This window comes from Pelmatolapia mariae, linkage group LG10_11 (assembly GCF_036321145.2).
Source record: "Pelmatolapia mariae isolate MD_Pm_ZW linkage group LG10_11, Pm_UMD_F_2, whole genome shotgun sequence".
Classification (NCBI taxonomy): domain Eukaryota; kingdom Metazoa; phylum Chordata; class Actinopteri; order Cichliformes; family Cichlidae; genus Pelmatolapia; species Pelmatolapia mariae.
In genome coordinates, this window is record NC_086236.1 from 49,617,820 (window position 1) to 49,636,445 (window position 18,626).

An 18,626-nucleotide genomic window follows, 5' to 3' on the forward strand; every position below is an offset into this window, starting at 1 on the left:
ATAGCAGCACATGCAGACGTGATGCAGCTGTGGTTGCTGACTGCCAGAGTGTAACAAAACGTGCAGATTGCTCCATCTGGTGGGGTGAAGTAACCCGTTGAAACCTATGGAGCTAAACCCAATGCTACATAATATTCAATTATGTTTAACAGGTAGCATCACCAGTGCCCTTACAGCAGAGTAAACTGACTCATATAAAAGTCCCCGAGCAGCCAGGTAGAAAATAGTCAGTGTCAAAAGCACTGAAGAGGAATGAGAAAAGAAGGTATAGTAATTTTGTGGTGAGCTATGCAAGTCCACTCTTACACGTTCCTCCCAGATAACTTAGACTGGATATCCATTTTTTGGAAATTGGAGGTCCATTCATAAGACTAGCATAACATTTCCCTGCATATGTTTTCCTGCTACCTTTTTCCCATGTGTCCCACCAACATGTTAAACTCTAGCAATGCATATTGTACAAGCAGCCTTCAAAGTCTGATTGAAAGTTGGAGTTTAGTGAACTGACAACTAGTGGAAGCACTGATTACGAGCGCATAATATTCACATGAACTATTTTGTACTCTGTTATTTAAGCCCCTGAAGCCCTTGCATATGTTTTAAGTTATTTATTTTGATTGTAGTGGCTCAGTTTAAAGTTACCTGAGCTTTAATAAGAATAGTTAAGGTGTGATCTTATTCAATCTCAAGGTCTACACTAGAATTAAAGCTAGAGAAAAGGTAATGGTCCTTTATCACAGAAGAAATTTTGTCATATGACAAAATGAGATTAAAAATGATGAATGAATTTCCAGGCTGCTTCTGTTTCCAGCTTCAGCGTCCTCACAATGTGTTTGCTGGCTCACTATCACACTGTCATTATTGCATATTGGGATACTCAAATGGAATAGGTGCCATTGTTAATATTATAAGTAACACCTGTATTTTTTCTGCTCAGCTAACTCAGACGTCTGCTGTGAAATCCTTCTATTAAACATGACATTCACAGAGATTTGTTGCTAAGAAGAAGTCTTAGGTTACAAATGAAAGACACCTGTGTCAATGGACCATGCTGGAATAACTGTTTAAGACTATAGAATTAATAGAATAAATTTTTATTGTAATTTAATATACTGAGCAGCACTTCAACAATATTAACAAGCAAGTGTGTATATATATATACACATGCAATTAGTGGGGATGGGTTAATGGGTGAATTTTTAGTTACATCTAGCATAATGTAATTCCCAAAGAGTAGGTACCTGAAACTTGGTATCCACATGGTGTGCAGTGAGTTCTTAGAAGGTCTGAGAACAGCACATAAACAGTATCTGAATGTCATGCCCTTAAGAAAACACAAACAAATCTGGCAAAGACCTGACACCTTTCCCTATGCTATCCAGATACTGTTAACTGAAGTATTACTGTAGGGGTTTACCTTACAATAAAAAGCACCTTGAGGTAACTGTATTTGTGATTTGGTGCTATATAAATAAAGCAGAATTGAATTGAATTAATCAAAAATGGTCTCAAACACACATTAATCCAGTCTTTTTTATTTATTAGTCACACATGATGATGCAGGGGTTTTGGTATGTTGTCCAAGGACAGGCAAGTAAACACCTGTGGTTTTTCTGTTCAGTGATGGAGGCAGTGACGTAGACTGTGATCTTCTGACTCCTGAGTCACAGAAATTCAGACTAAGCACTGTGCAATCTGGCTTTATTGTAAAGAGACCTTTTACAGTTAATGACTGATAATGAACGTTCAATACGGGGTGTGATATGAATCAGTGTTGAATTATTATACACCCAGTTTTAATGGGAAAAAAAGTTTGATGAGGTATGGAAGCATGGAATGAATAACACTAAATATGTTTAGGAATGAAGGATTCTTTTACTAGACAGCTGGAGAAAAATGAATGATTAATCCTTATGAAAAATGAAGCCTGGGAAAGATGGCGTTTGTGTCTTAAACCATCCATGTCATAGAATTTTGACTGTGATGAATTAAAGAAAATTATTGGAAAAATAAACTGCATATTCATTCCTGGAGGTTTCATTTATCACCTTCTGACCTGTCAGACTACTTAATCAATTAATGCTGGTGCATTAATCTATCTTTAGTCGTTATAATGCTAACACTGTGTGTCACATGGAAGTGGTGATTCATCATAGACCCGACCATTTTAGAAAATAAATAAATAATTCACTGTGACAAACCTTTCATAATCTGTGGTTTTAATTTTCTCTTTTCTTTCTTTCTTCTGCCTTTTTTCAAAAAATTTTACCAGCACACTAAGAGAAATAGTTTTCGCTATTTTACTGAATTACTTCAACACTGTATGCCATAATCTATTGTTAATACAGCATGAAAAGAGTAGTCTACCAGAAAACTACAGAATTTCTTCTCAAGTAAAAAAACAAACAAAACAAAACTGAATAAATACATACATAAAAAATTATAATAATTTTAGACATACGTGCATGATGTATTGAATTGCTGATTATATTGGTTTTCTGTAAATGGTGACTTTGAATGCATCACGTACTAACTTATGGCGTTCTACAGCATATTCAATAGTTTCACATTTTTGGTGTTAATTAGTAAGAACAATTAGTAACATATGTTTACCGACGGCTTTCCAACGACTAACTAAGCCTTCAAATGTCACGCATTTCACCACAGTACTGTTACGCCGTTTTTCGCTCTCCCACAGAACCAGAATGCATCATGTGATCAAATCAGCTGATGTAGAAAAAAAACAAGAAGCCGCGGGCAGGAAGGCCGCCTTCTGTGACGCATGGCTCACGCTACGGTACGCCATTTGTGTCTAGCATCAAAAAGCGCGGACAGTGGAAATAAGCATATAACAAGAGGTAAGTTCAACTAGTATTTCACTGTACTGACATCTATATACTCGTATTGGCTTTTTTTAAACGATTGCGTACTCTCTTGAGTGTTATAAAGTACTGTTCCTGCAGCATAGAAGACAGTTTCCGAGGTCGACGTTAGCCTCCTTTTTGGGCCTCTGTGCTGCCGTCGTTTTCCAAGCCTAGGACCTACGTAGACCCGCCTTATCTCCGTTCCGATTGGGTGTTTCTGCCGATGTTGAAGTTTAATTGGATGCGTTGTGCGTATATCAGAAGACCGTTGGAGAACATGTTGCTAGCAAGTTAGCAGCGGTATTAAGAAGTGGGACTATAATGTTTCAGTCTTCTGAGTGTTTAAGAGTATGAATCATTCAAGCGATGAAATGAGCGGCAAAGCAACATGTAGGACTGTGGCACTGGCTGTCTCTCTCTTCGCTGCAGTTTTTATCGTGTTGTATAAAACATTTGTGGCTAACTTTACCAGTACTTCCAAGCTAGCACTGACGCCCAGTCGTTAAACTGCTTATATATCGACACATATAAAATTGGCAGTTTTTTGTTTTGTTGTTGTTTTTTTTAAGTGGGCATTCAAGCGGAGTTGTGCTCTGAAAGTAGTAACGAACTTGTTCAGGAGACGGACCGCTGTCCGCCTTCATTAGCTACAGACACAACACCGACAGAATTCTGCTGTTATAGTGAACTCACTGTTTGCGAGCCTTTATAGTTCACTTTGAGCCTATATGGACAGTCTTTACATGGTGATACTTCAGTTAATCCTGTAATCGTATGCTACCAAAATAAACGGTAGGTGGTGGTAGTGAGCACACCTAGGATATTCTCAAAGTTGGATACTTTAAAAGTCTGGCTGGATGTCCTGCATTTTTAAATATGATTGGGTCCAAACCCCAGAGATCTGTGTTATGGCCCCTTAAAAACAATATGTAAGGGTATTAAACTGTATTATACACTCACAGTTAGCGTTGTTACACATGAAGAAAGTGAGATTCACCAAACAAATCTCTCATCAGCTCACCCACAAATACATGGAATAATAATTTGTGTGCATTATAATTCTTTCCACAGAAAAATATTTGATTACTGTCAATATTTGATTACTGTGATTCTTAAAATTTCATTTTAATGCATGGTCGAATTTAATAACGTTGTAGCCTCTTTGTAGGTTTTTTTTTTTTTTTGCCTGTATATTTAATTATGTATTTATTTGATTATGTTTTTATATTTGCAGCACATTTCGGTACTTTCAAAATTTGCAGTGTCTGTGCTGTTAAATGAGTAAAATTGTTTTCTAAATTTTCATGTAATTAAAGTTGTGACGTGTTGAGCTCTCAGGGCTGCTGTGTAGGGAATGTCCATCCATGGTGAATCCATGGATGGACATTCCCTATCCAGGGTGAAGGTGAGCTATCAAAGAAAAGTAATGAGCACAAAAGTGCTAAATTTCAACTTAAATATAACATAATTACAATGGAATTAATGAAAGTAGACTGCATTGTGAATATTTAAAACTAAGCACACCCTTACTGCTTCCATAGGAATTAAGAAGGTGAGCAGCTGTTAGGTGCCACTAATTAAATGCACTTAATTAACTGATCATTAGCAAGTGTCATCACCTTTGAAAAGCAGACGTTTTGTCAGTTTTTTGGTCTGGAGCCTTTTGCTGTGTGGTAAAACAATGCCAAGGAGTAGATGTCCTAGAAAATTCACCCCATGGTCAGACTAGATCAAGCTAAAGCTGGGCTCAAACTGTGTCATGCAACAGGACCATGATCCCAAGCACAGCAGGAAATCTACGAGAGAATGACTGAATAAGAAAAGAATAAAAGTGTTGCAATGAGCCAAAGTCAACACCTCAGCCTTATGGAAACGCTGTGGTGGGACGTTAATAAAGCTGTGCATTAACAAAGCCCTGCAAAAACCTCAGTGAATTGAAATTTCTCTATAGTGATGTGAGAGCCTGATAAAGTCACACAGAAAATCTTTACTTTAAGTTATTGCTGCTAAAGGTGGATCATAGGGGGAACTTAGTTTTTCCACAGGACCGGATAGTGACTACTTTATTTTTTATATAGTTCCTGTGAATATTATATGTCCTCAATTTGTTTGTGGGTCTAATGAAAAAGCTGCACATTTTAATTCATTGGCTATATGAGTGAGAAAGTAGACTGTGGAAAAACACAAAGATAGGAAAGGATTTGAGAGTGTCGGTTAGCCACTGAACCTGAGATACATTATTTACAAACAACATTACACAAAAAAGGGGGAGATTGAAATGTTTAATGATTAGTATTGACAGAAACATTTTTGGTCAGATGAAGTCCAACTTGTTTGCCAAAGAACTGACGGGGACAGGTTTATTATAGTTAACTATAACTAAACTAAAAGTACACGTGAAAAACGTTTTAGCTAAATAAAATAAAGATAAAAACTAGATTTTGGAAAAAAATAACTGAAATGATTTTGTGAACTTTGAACACTAAAATGAAAGAAAATGAAATATCCTTAGTTTTGGTAATTGTTAGTTTGGTGAAATATTTTATTACTACTTGCCTGATGAGTTGTTAAAGATGTTAAATCATTCTGTGTTTTTATTACAATACCTGTACTAATTTTCCTAAATATTGCCTCAGACACATGCACTCCATACAGTAGTAATTAAAATGACTAAAACATACACCGAAACTAATGGAAAATAAACAAAAAGAAACATTTTCAAATAATAAAAACTAAACTGAAAAAATAAAATCCACTCTGGAAACTAACTGACACTAAACAGTTTTTTCGTTTTTAAATCCAAAACGAAACATGTCATTGTAGTCTGTCTAACTTGTATGTACAGAAGTTCAATCAAAAATAATCCAATTATTTAAAGAGGATACAATATTGGAGTAAATGGGGTAACAAAAGCAAGTGAAATACACTGCAAATACAGACATGTCAAGTAAATAAAGTTCGAGGAACAATACTTGATTTGCAGTCCACTGATCTGTGTTGGCCATTGTACATTTTTAGTACATTTATCACACAAAAGGTTTGAATTCCAGCAGAACTTAAATAAGCAGCAGCCAATTTTCATGCTGGATGTCTGTGACTAACAATGTCTGTTTGGAAGCACTAGATGGCAACATTTACTTGTGCTTGGTCCGAGAATGCTGCAGAAGGAATACTTTTCAGAAGCTTGTTGTTAGCTGTTGTTTGTCTCGCAGAACTTAACTTTTTACTATTTCCTTTTTTTTTATAGCATACACTAAAGTGTATTTCAGACAAATGAAGATATCTGACATTTTGTCTTCCATCTTCCCCCCTCTTTCAGGATTCTGACCCAGCTCTGATGATAGCGATCAGCTTCACTGTTGTGTGTAATCATAGCAGGATATGATATGGATGAAACAGTGCTATCAGGAGAGGAAGCCATTGAGGAGAAAGTGGCTGAAAATGACATCAGTGGGCAAGTGCATACAGATGATGTGGAAATGGAGGAAACTGCAGGAGACTCGCCCAGTGCTGCTGAGCTCGATGAAGCAGATGAAGAAGTCACTGAGAGACCAAGTCCGAATTCTGCACCTAAAGACGGCGACAACCTCTGCACAGTTTGTGGCTTCTCAGCCAAATGCCCGAGATCACTGAAGATCCACTTTGCACGAAAGCACGGAAAGATGTCTGACAAAGCTGCAAAGCCTTTGGAGAAAAGTGCAAATATCTCTAATGTGAGTCCTGCTGAAATCCAGCAGGAGGCAGACATGGAGGCAGAGAGTGGCGCTGAGGTTAAACAGGAACAAGATTCTGATCGTGATGAACTGAGATCAGTCGCAAGTGACAAAGGCATAAACATGAAGGATGTAACTGAAAAGCAAAGTGTATTAGACAAACAGCAGGTAGAGCAAGAAGGAACAATCTCTACACAAGAGAGAAGAGTGAGCAAGCGAATCCCAAAACCCAAGATTATTCATTCCTGCAATTACTGTGGGCAAGAGTTTAGGGACAAGGCTCCTCTAGATGTTCACATCCAGAGATACCACACCAAAGACACCCCGTATACATGTGAGTATATCCTGTTCTCCACAGTTCTAAGCCCTTACATTACATGTGAATTAAGCATTGGGTTAATATAATATTTGTAATAGGTAGTAGAATAAAAAATGTGCCCGTCTTTTTTTTTTCTTTTAATTTTTATTTAACAATTGTATCTCTGAACTGTCTTTCAGTTGATGCTGATGAAAGCATAGATGACAGGGAGGAGGCTGTGGATCCTGGCAGTAGCATGAAGGCTACTTCAACACGAGTGACACCCAAACGCACCCTCAGCAGGTTCCAGCTGAAGTGTGCAAACTGTGATTTTAGGGTCAGCACAGCTACGCTGCTGGAGAACCATGCTCGTGTCAAACACCTTGACCAGGACTGGTACCGTTGCAAATTGTGCAACTTTCTTTCTGCCACATCTGAGTGGATGGATTCTCACCTGTCCTCAGATAGCCACATGCAGCAGCAGGAGAAAGAAAGCAAGAGCTCAAAATCTGAAGTATATGTCGACAGGGTAAGCAGAGATGGTGCTGGAGATGGTGCTGTTATAGATGACGTAGCTCAGATGCTCGGGGGAGAAGGGTTAGATACGTTGACAGGAGGAGAACAGGAAACCGACGAGGCAGCTGAAGCTGCCAAAGCCGTGTTAGCTGAGGAGGAAGAGTTAGAGCTGGGACCTCCCAGTAAGAAAAGAGGAAGACCAAAGCAAGGCTCCACAACCACATGTGGATACTGTGGCCTGGTGGTGTCCAACGCCACCAACCTCAGTGTTCATGTTCGCCGTAAACACAGCAAAGATTATGGCTACAGCTGCACTCTGTGCAACTACAGCTGTGTGACCAAAGGAGACATGGATCGTCACTGTTTAACAAAGAAGCATGTTAGACGTGCACAAGAATGCACAAGTAAGAACCCAATCACAAATCACATAAGTACATCAATTCAGGAAACCAAGGAGCCGAATACCACCGTAGAGACCACCGGCACAGAGGAAGAATCTGATGACACAGCTTCCAAAGAACACGGTGGAGACGAGCAAACTCAGCCAGAGGCAAACCAGAAAAAAAGTAAATATGACTCTGTCAATGCCTGCAGCCTCTGTGATTTTGTTGCTCAATCTATTCCGTCCCTCCATCTTCACGTCAAGAGAAAACACACCAGAGATTTTGAGTATGTCTGTTTAGCGTGCAGTTACTATGCTGTAACAAGCAGGGAAATGTCCCGCCATGCAAGCACAGAGAAACACAAGCAGAAAAGTCAGAAATATCTGGAACAAAAAGGGAGCGAAGGACAAAGAGCCTTAGCACTCCCTCTAAAGCTGAACGATATCACGGAGCTTCCTGCGGCAAATTCTAACCCTGAATGTGAATCTGTGAGTCCCGCAGAAGTGTCTGAATCCTGTCCCATAGACAGTCAATCTATGGAAGGCCAGAATACACCTGCGCCCTGTGTCACCACAGAGCTGGTTAATAATGTGCTTGTAGGTGGAGATGAGAAGCAAGCAAATGCAATTACATCTCCTGCTTGTGGTGAACCAGAGATGACCATTGAAGCGACTGAGCTAACAGCAGATTCTGAAGCCCAGCAGGATGAAGAATGTCAGCTTTCAGTCTCTGAGTTGGCACAGCCAGAGAGCCAGGAACAAGAGGGTAAACAAGCAGATGATGAACATTTAAAGGTAGACGTTATGACTAGAGACACACAAATGTCCAAAGCCCTTCCCTTTGATGCCTGTATTGTATCTGTGAAGTTCCTAGCTGAGCAGGAGCAGGCTGCACAGGAAGGTCTGTCTCTGGAAGGTGAAGCCACCATGATATGTTTGACTGGAGGATCACCAGTGACCTCTGGCTTAGTGTCTCCCAGCTCCGCATACGTCAAGAAGCTCAAACCCAAGGAAGCAAAGGTGAGGGAGGAAACCAAAGGAAGCAACTCTCGCATACGCTGCGAGGACTGCGGATTTATGGCGGATGGCATCAGCGGCCTCAACGTCCACATCTCGATGAAGCATCCTTCCAAGGAGAGGCATTTCCACTGTTTGGTCTGCGGCAAATCCTTCTACACCGAGAGCAACCTGCACCAGCACCTGACCAGCGCTGCCCACCTTCGCAACGAGCAGAACAGTGTGGAGGAGCTGCCCGAAGGGGGCGCAAGCTTCAAGTGTGTCAAGTGCACGGATCGATTTGAATCAGAGCAGGATCTGTTTTATCACATCAAGGAGAAACACGAGGAGCTCCTGAGGGAGGTCAACAAGTACGTGCTGGAGGACACGGAGCAGATCAACCGCGAACGGGAGGAGAACCAGGGCAACGTGTGCAAATACTGTGGCAAGGTGTGCAAGAGCAGCAACTCTATGGCCTTCCTGGCACACATTCGCACTCACACCGGTACGTACGATTGCTTTCTTGAACTGTTCCTTCTCCCTCTTTTTTGGACCTTGTTCCCATACAGTGAATATGCATCAATGCAGCATGTTTGTTTTTCTGTATAAAAGCAAGCCACAGCTATTATTCTTCTTTTTTACTTGCGCTATTAAAAACAAGGGCACATTAATGAGGCACCTGCAGCCCACAGTGAGTTTGCTAAAACATTACATGACAACATAGTTTTAGGAAGGTGCTCATAATCCTTTGTATATCCTTTGTAAACCTCATTTTTACTGCAAATATTGAAATTATTAACTTGGTAATGCATATTTTAAGTGCTTGGCATTGCAATTTATCCATTTATTTCCGCTTAGAAAGCTGCTTGTGATTAAAAAAGTGAAAATGTATCATATATTCACATACACTTTATTAACAATTGCACTTCCCAGTTGTTACACAAATGACTAAACCTTCTATAAGTGATATAGATTGGCTTGGTGGTTATTATCAGATTCAGTCCAGAAATTGCAAAAGGAAAGAAAAGCTGTCATTTGTGTAGCTCCTCAGCTATTAGGCCTTTGTTTTAGGTCCCAAAGTATTGTGCGCCTCTTCTCTTGGCAGTTCAAGCTAATGTTAGAGCTACTATCTACTTCAGCCAGGTAATAGCTGTTTCAGTAGAGGTGAAGGTAAAGACTGATTGAGCTTCAGACCAGCAGGAGAGACGCTAATGGACCCCAGATTGGGATTCCCTGAGCAACGCTTGGTCAGAGACATGTGCGACTCATAATTGATGTGTCCATTACTAGGACTCAGTTGTAATTATAGTCAATAAGTCTCTGTAAATGTGTTAAAGCTTAGGCTAAAAGCATTGGAGGTCCAAAGAGAGGTGGGCTAATAATTTAAAATAATCAATGCAGACGTATTCAAAGCCTTTAATTTCCCTCGTGTCTGTACGTCCATGTTTGTGCGCTCGTATGCCTGGTGAATGTGTGTATATGTCAGCCTTCATGGCTAGCTGATTATCCTCAATCCATTAAGATTTATCTTGTCATTTATAATGCAAAGCAGGCCTGCGTTGGTCAGGGCTTTGGCTGGGAAATGTCCGGCAGGTTAAGAACATGGGGCTCTCCATTACTTTTCCCTGACCATGTGTATTAATTGCTTTTAAAATCAACTTAATGCAGGAACGAGATGTGAGGGCGCCATCAATAAATGCCCCTCTCTGCCTCCTATGGTCCATCCCCCTTTCAGCCGAAACTTTAATGGGACTTTAATTGAAGTCCGTGCTCTGTGCTTACCATGTGTGTGTATGATTGTGCCCTTGTGTTTCTGTGTGTGTGTGTATGTAAATGTGTGTTGAAGAAAAGATAAAAACAGGATGGTTTGATATCCTGTGACAGTGGATGGTTTGTGTGGGGATTGTAGTTTTGCTACGTACCGCTTTTGTAGTAAACACAGAAATGATACTTCCAGTATGTCTTATCTAAGTACATACTGTGTGGTGTACTTCATAATGTAGGCTAAAACGATTGTGTAGTAAATACTGTTCAATTAGTAAAACTGCAGTATTGGAATTTTACAGACAAGAAAACATCCTTTCTGTTTTGCACTGGTGTGTATGCCAGTCACCTTGTGTGCCAAAGTCGTATTTTTCACAGCTTAGACCAAACTGCTTAAAGCTGTAAGAATTAGAGGTTAAAATCTTGATGATTAATGTTGAGCTTCCACTTTCTTCTTATTAATGGTTAGTCTATACGTATTCATAATTCCACCCTCTGTCATAATTCTTGAGTTTTGAGGGCACTTACTTAGTGTTACTTAAGAAAATGAAAGCTTTGACACTGAGGTCCCAACTGAAGGCTTCGAGTCAAGGGCACATTCCAGGGTTTCAAATGATCACTACTTCATTTTTATTATTGTTTTTTTTAGGTTTACCTATTTTTATTCAGTAGAGTTGTTTTCTTGTTTACGAGACTGCATCTCCACTTTCCTTAATGCTGTCTTGTTTCCAGAAAGCACACATTTCACTTCATTTTGACGACATATGTCAGTTGTTATTATTGCTAAGTTCCCTCATTACAGTGAATTATTCACCTTTTTATGTGCTGGTCATTTATTCTGGGAGTTTGTTTGTGTGGCCGACTGCGGAGCAGCACGGTGGGGGTCTGCCAGTTTCTGAGCTGGGAGCACGTCCAGATCCTTTTAATTAAGACCTAGTTTTTATTCACTTGATTAATCAGAGAAATCAGGAGACGGCAGTGGGAGGCTGCACACAGATTTGTCAATTTGTCCCTTTAAGGAATCGCATACACATGCTCGCATTTTGCCAATGAGGGCACAGCTAGAATTTGCATTTTGAGGTAAATTGGTCACTTTTTCACTGGAGTGAGCTGTCTGACCTCAGACCGAGCCTTAAAGCAATGATAACACATGTTATCCACTCTTGCTAGTATGCAGGATGTAATTTGTGTTTGTAGCAATAGCCAGGAATTAAAATGATAGGTGCTCCACTGGTCTGCTGTATAGTTTTAAGTTTAAACACTTTAGTGATGGTTTAACCCATACTGGCTTTTGATACAAACATTTCTAGGATCTTTAAATCCTTACAGATGATTTTTGTCTTTTAGCATGTGTAGAAGAAATTAAAAAGCAATTGACTCTTGTAATTTATAATCATCACAGTGTATTTTATTTCTAGCATGTTTTGGTAGCCAAGAATACCCAGAAAGGTTACATAAAGGCTGCTTTTGACTGCTCCATTATTGTCGAGAGGTTGCTACAGTGCGTAGATTCTCACGTTCGATTTGGGCTCCCTTCCTGACGGAATATGTGTCTCATCCGAGAATTGAACCATGGATCGTTTATTTCTTAAGCGAACACCTACACATTAAACCACTCCATGCAACACAAAAAAGCAAACAAAAAAAAGGTCCCAAAGAGAAGGTTTTTTTAAGGATAAAAAATTAGATGCTGATTTATCAGAATAGATGAGATATATCTGAATAGATGAGGTGCTGATTTATCAGCATTAAACTAATCAGCGAATTAAATTTTGGCGAATAAAAAGTTGAAAGCTAGAGGAAAGCAGAGAGCAGACCAATGCAACACTGAAGTATTTACAGCTTTGGATTTAATTGCTCATTTTCCATGCCAATGCGTCGTGCTGCAGGACCCACCTTTCGCTGGAGGATTCGGGGGGGGGGGGGGGGGGGGGGGAGTGTACAGTGGGATGCTTATTCATACCTCTACACACCATCACCATCCACCCTTGAGGTGGTACCATATGCTGCTCTATAGACCTTAAATCCAGAGGGAGAAAGACAACATTTTTAGCACTATAGAAACACAAATGGAAACGGCGGTGATTATGAAGAAAAGACGTTTATGATGACTCTAAACTTTTTGCTTGAAAGGGTAGAGTGAAGGAAGCGAACTGGAGTTGTTCAGACAGAAAAGAAGGCCTTATCAGGAGTTTTAGTCTGAAGTTATCTTATAAGATATTTCAGACCTATAATGGAAGGTAGTTGATTTGTGAAAAAAAAAATCAGTAAGGCAGAACAGAAATGTTCTTTATCTTCTTTTTGTTTATTTTTGCCTTCTTGGTTATTCGTGGAACGTGGTTTTACATTTTGTTTAGGAGGAAACCCCAGTTCGCTTTTACCCTAAATACTTACTTGATTTTTGGAAATGTTATACTTGGTAGAAAAGAGTGTTTTTTGTGTATAACCAGTCATGAGACTGATAAATTATTAGCATGTGTGTGTTTTTTCCCATTAAGCTGAGTTTATTAAGTGTGAAGTTTAAGTATATATATCTGATAATGTCACGAGGTTTCTTTTGACTTACAGGCTTGAGTCCTTTTAATAGGAAGTGGGGGATATAGTGGCAGCGTTACGCACTGGGTGTCTAAAGAATGGTGGTATGGAGTTGCATGATGGGAAATTAAATGTAATTTTGGATCCTGGGCCATATTAAGAGGCAGAATCTTTCGACTGTGTTGCTTCAGTGTTTCAGTTTGTCTTTAATGTGTCCGGTGTCTGTTTCTGAACTTTCTGGAGTATAATGCTGAACTCCTATAGAGCTTCTTTTAATAAAGCCACATATTTTAAAGGTTTTTTGTTTTTTTGTGTGTTCACAGTTGCCATCAGACTTTTATGCGTGGTGCTTTTCTCTTCCTATCCTCCCCCTCTTGCATTCTGTTAAAGTATGTGTTTCACACTTTGGTGCTGACAGGAACAGGTGAAAATTTTCCTCTAAAGAATCATGTTTAATATTCATGTGACTTGTGGCACCGCATTAACCATGTTCCAATCCACCCACTGTAATGCAGAGTAAATCTATTTTTGCAGGCTAAAACAAGTAAAAACAAGGCAACAGATTAAAATAAACTTTGACTGAACACCCCAAGACTGTTCACAGATGAAACCGCAGTATTGAAACTGCAGAATTTTGGAAGTGGAAGCAAAATGTGTTTATTTGTATGAAAATATCAGCTATTATTCTTTTCCTCTAAACATGAAAGTTAAAGCCAAGGCTGTCACAGGGGTGTGCATCGTGTGCAAGACGTTTGTGTGTGTGTGTGTGTGTGTGTGTGTGTGTGTGTATGTGTGTGTGTATGTGCGTGAGCACGTAGTGAAACATTGCAAGAGGTTCCTCTCTCCTCTCAGGAAATTAATTAGTCATTCCCTGTCTCATCTGGGATGTGCAGGAGCCACATCGCCCCTATGTGGATGGCAATATTAATTTAACATGACACTGCATTGATGGTCAATTTCAGTTTCACGGAGGCTGTTTAAGTGGAGTGGTAGAGTATTAATGTGATAAGATGTGAGAACTGAGGGACGTTACATCGCTCTCCTTTCTGCCATGTTTCATACTCAGCCAGCCATCTGGACAAATCAGCTCCCCACACGCCTCTCTCTCTCTCTCTCTCTCTCTCTCTCTCTCTCTCTCTCTCTCTCTCTCTCTCTCTCTCTCTCTCTCTCACCTCAACTTTAGGTTGCATATGACTCTGTGTGTGTGTGTGTGTGTGCGCGTGTGTGAGTGAGTGAGTGAGTGAGAAGGGGGAAGAATGATTGTCTCTCCTTCTGTTTGTCCACGGGTGATTATTGTTTATGAATATAATGTGTGTGTCTGCAAGCGCATGCAAAGGTGTGAGGTGGGGCTCTGAATCTAGATGCAGGTAGGTGTAGGTGTGACGGTGGGTGTGGTGTGAGTGTGTGCATCTGTCTTTTTTATGGGTGTTGCTGAGTTTGTTTTGTAATCTTTTTTTCTTCTTCTTTTAATTAATTTGTGTGTGTGTGTGTGTGTGTGTGTGTGTGTGTGAGAGAGAGAGAGAGAGAAAAAGTGTCACTTTATTAAGGTGTGAAGGGTAGAGTTTTGGACAGAGATATTTGTTTTTGCCTTTATTTGCTCTTGTTTTTATGCTGTGGTGATTTGTGTGTGTGTGTGTGTGTAGTATACTATGGGGACATGTGAAATGAAGAGGTTGTCTTTGCCCATGTGTTGACCCACCCCCACCCCCACTCCCCGTCCCTTGTGTTTATGGGCCTTGTTAGCACAGGCTTGCCTTTCAATCTTCGTTACCGGCATAAAATTCAATGTGTCGTACTTCCAGCTCACAGCAAGTGAACCGTGTATGAACGAATTAGTAATCTACACAAAGTGCTTAATCAAATCAGCGGCTGCCCCTGGAATAAATATTGTACAACGTCTTGGGATATTCACCGGGAGAGGCTGAGGGTTTGCTCAAAGATGCATACGTGGATATTACACCAGGCTGCCACTTATATTGGAGTGTCATACTGTGTCGTGCCGCTGTTGAACAAAATATTCATGTTACTTACTAATTATAGCTTGAATCTTTGAAGAAATGTAAACTTGCATTTGTAATATGCATTTTTTTGTGTCCTATATTTAAAATTTGAGATGGTGTAGCATGTCCAACATTCTTTTTTTCCTTCTCTTTGAGCTGGTAGATGTGAGTGCATCACAGAGATAGTACAGGCATTGGCCCTCACCCTCGCTCTGCTCTTAAATGATGAATAGCAGGAAGAAGCTTTGCCACTCTCTCAAATGCTACCCCGCCCTCAGGACTTATTAATGACAATAATTAGGGAGAAACCTCCCTGCGAAGCCCGCCAGAGTGATTAGCGCTTTAATGATGGAATGGGCGGTAGTGAGCGCACACAGAATTGATTTACGTATTCGCCCTGACCTTTGGAATCCAATTTACGCATCCACAGGCAAAGGAAGAGTAGGTAAGAGATGAAGGAGAGTGACAAGGATAGATAGAGAGTGAAAGAAGAGCTGCTTGGCACTTGGAGTGTGACTGTAGTTTTTATGGGGGCTGGAGTAAGGGCATCTGTTTCTATAATTCTGAAGTCATTTCGTAGCTGTGAAGTAGATTGAAGCCCTAGCACAGAACTAATAACAGTTCTCCATGCCTGGCATTGAAAAATGATCCGTAATGTAAAATCAGATTTCTGCCCAGCGCTTATGCAGTCGTGTTTTATTAAAATTGCCGTTTCTTTCAAACATAATATTATTGTTGCATGTGATTTCTCCGTGCTGTGTTTTGCAGGGTCTAAGCCCTTCATGTGCAAGATCTGCAACTTTGCAACCGCTCAGCTGGGAGACGCCAGGAACCACGTGAAGAGACATCTCGGCATGCGAGAGTACAAATGCGACATATGTGGGTGAGTTACTCGGAGTATGCTGTTCTTAAGGGTAATAGTTCGCAGAGTCGAGGGGGGTCAAACAACGGCTTTGCTCACACAAATTTGGAGCGAAGGATGATCCAATCATTACAGCTCTGGCCATTTAGAAGAAAAAGTCAAGCAATAACATGAAAATCTACGAGTCGGGGAATGTGTTTGTTTTAGTGTTACATCTAATGACTCTCACCTGAGGATTAAATTGCACATCAATAAGAACGTATTTAGTCACTTGTCTCACATTTGATTGGATGCAAATTTCTAATAGAGATATTTCACAGTTTGCTGAAAAGCTGCCGCTGTTTTCAAGTTGAGGCTCGAAATTGAGACAAGCGTTTGGTTTGCTCCTCCTAGTGAGTGTGGCCTGCTGATTATCTATTGTACAGCCCACTTTAAATTGCATTTGTCTCAGGCTAATTCATAATTCAAACCCATTTAACCCTGCCTGGTCATAATAAGAGACGTGGCATTGGTTTGCTTCATTTGCTAATGTGATGCAGACAGCTTTTTATACTTATCTGTCACACATGTCCACAGATTGTGATTAGTTTGCCTTTTCAGAACCTTGCTGTCCATTTAATGCCTTAATGTTCTGTTTGAAAACCCAAATCCATATTCTGCTATTTAATAAGAAAGTAAACTGATCAATGTAAAGCGATTCACTATTTACAAAAAAATTGTAGCGGTGAAAAAATAATCGAAACAAGGTAAAGGCAGGTTTCTTGTATTTATTTCTTGTGACGCTCATAGTGGCAACAACACCAAAAGACGAAACACAACAAAAAACACCTGGAAATCTGAGCAGCGATGTCTTTTTATTCCAGAAATATTGGCTCAAGTTACTCAAAAATATTCAGCACTTTTGGGTACAAATAATTTTCTTTCAGCCAAACTACAACCTCCAACCACAGGAAGAGTGCAGATAGCTAATGTTACAGCTTGGCTGAGGCTGGCCAGCTTTATGTTTGCATCCTGTCATGTTCGGCCGTTCCAAAGAGGTAGATGCATGCTTTGATAACATTATTATCTTTAATAAATGGTTAAAAATGAATGGATAAATAAATGGTAAATAATGTTTAATTAATCTTAAATTTAGTTCGACAATGGCAGGCTTATTAGTGTTTACTGATTGGTTAATAGGTGTTGAATAAACCATCAACAAGCATTAACTGGGTGGTTAAAGTAAAGTTGAAACTGATGTTCAAAAGTCTTTGTATATGGTTGATAAAGTCTGTGTAATGAATATTTAAACTTTAAATAAATTTTTACAGATAACTTTATATTATACTTAATCAAATAATGCAAAACTGGGAAATCACAAGGCTATGAACTTTGAGGGTGTGGTTGGTGTCCTGTGTCTTTCACTGTTTTTAGAAAATGTTTAGTTTTAATTTAGTTTTTATTAGTTTCAGTGTTAGTTAAACTACTATTATGTTAAATTTTATTATTGGGGTCATATAAATGGATGCAAGATTTAGGTAAATCCGTACAAGTATTACAATAAAAACACAGAACCTTTTGAAAGCAATTCACTCACAGTCTTATAGACATCCAGACTGTCAACATAGCTGTCTATCAGTGCCTCATATGTCAGAAAAACTTAACTAAACAAACAAATAATAAAACTTCCTCTGATTTATTTATTTTTGTTCTGGTTTTTATGACCCCTCGGCTGTAAAAGGCTGTTGAGGTATTGTCATCATCCCGCCGGGCAGGCAGCTTGGACACCTAGGTTTGTAAATGTGATAACTCGAGAACAAAGTGATGTAGGAGCTTCAAATTGATACCATAGTGTATCTAATTAAATCTTGGATGAGTTCAAATCTCATAGGTCAAGTTTTCTGAAAATCTTGTGAAATCGATTACTCAAGAAGGAAGCCACTTAGGATTTACGAATTAATACCAAAGGTGTGTCTATTAGGAGGCTGAAAGGCAGCACTGGTGGTTGCCAGTATTTTTTAGTTAGTTCACAAAGTCTTTTCAGAAAATGAAAGAAACATGCGTTTTGTGTGAATGTGAGAGTGAATGAATAGTGGAATTGTAAAGCACTTTGGGTGCCTAGAAAAGCGCTATATAAATGCAATCCATTATTGTTTTTCTATGTTGCAACAACTTCTACTAAACGGCAGCATTTGGTGCCCTCCGACTCAGGACACAGTTACGGATCAGCAATAAAAACTTGAAATAATGGTCAGCAACAATATTTGGGTCTAATATGGCATTTTACACAATGCTTAGTTGGTTCTAAGAGGCCTAAGCACATCCCCCACCACCAAAACCAGCCTGATCCTTTGGTACAAAGCAGGATGAATCCATGCTTTTTCTTCTCCTCTGACCTCTGACATAAACAAGGCATTTTCTCTTGTGGCATCCCCCCCCCCCCGTGTTTCATTTTTTTTTTCTTTTGGACTATTCCCTGTTAAAGTCCCAGTAGATCAGAAATTTCTAAAATATTCAGGCCAGCTCGTCTGGCACCAACAACCACATCACTGTCAAACCCACTTAAGTCACCTTTCTTCTTCATTCTGATGCTTGGCTTGAACTCCAGCAGGCTGTCTTGACCATGTCTATAAACCTAAATGCACTGAGTTGCTGCTGATAAGGCATAAACGAACAGTTGGACAGATGTACCTGATAAAATGACCAGTGTGTGTAAA

The 18,626-nt window shown here is 39.7% G+C and overlaps 1 protein-coding gene across 1 annotated transcript in view; it reads left to right on the forward strand.

The window, feature by feature from the left end:
* The first annotated feature begins 2,758 nt into the window (after positions 1-2,758).
* Positions 2,759-18,626, forward strand: part of znf407 (zinc finger protein 407) — a 156,432-nt gene continuing 140,564 nt past the window's right edge. Inside the window, exons 1-4 of the mRNA XM_063488067.1 lie at positions 2,759-2,858; positions 6,184-6,911; positions 7,076-9,274; positions 15,837-15,951. Coding sequence (XP_063344137.1) covers positions 6,251-6,911; positions 7,076-9,274; positions 15,837-15,951 — 2,975 coding nt within the window. The 5' untranslated portion in view covers positions 2,759-2,858; positions 6,184-6,250. The remainder of the gene's footprint in view (positions 2,859-6,183; positions 6,912-7,075; positions 9,275-15,836; positions 15,952-18,626) is intronic.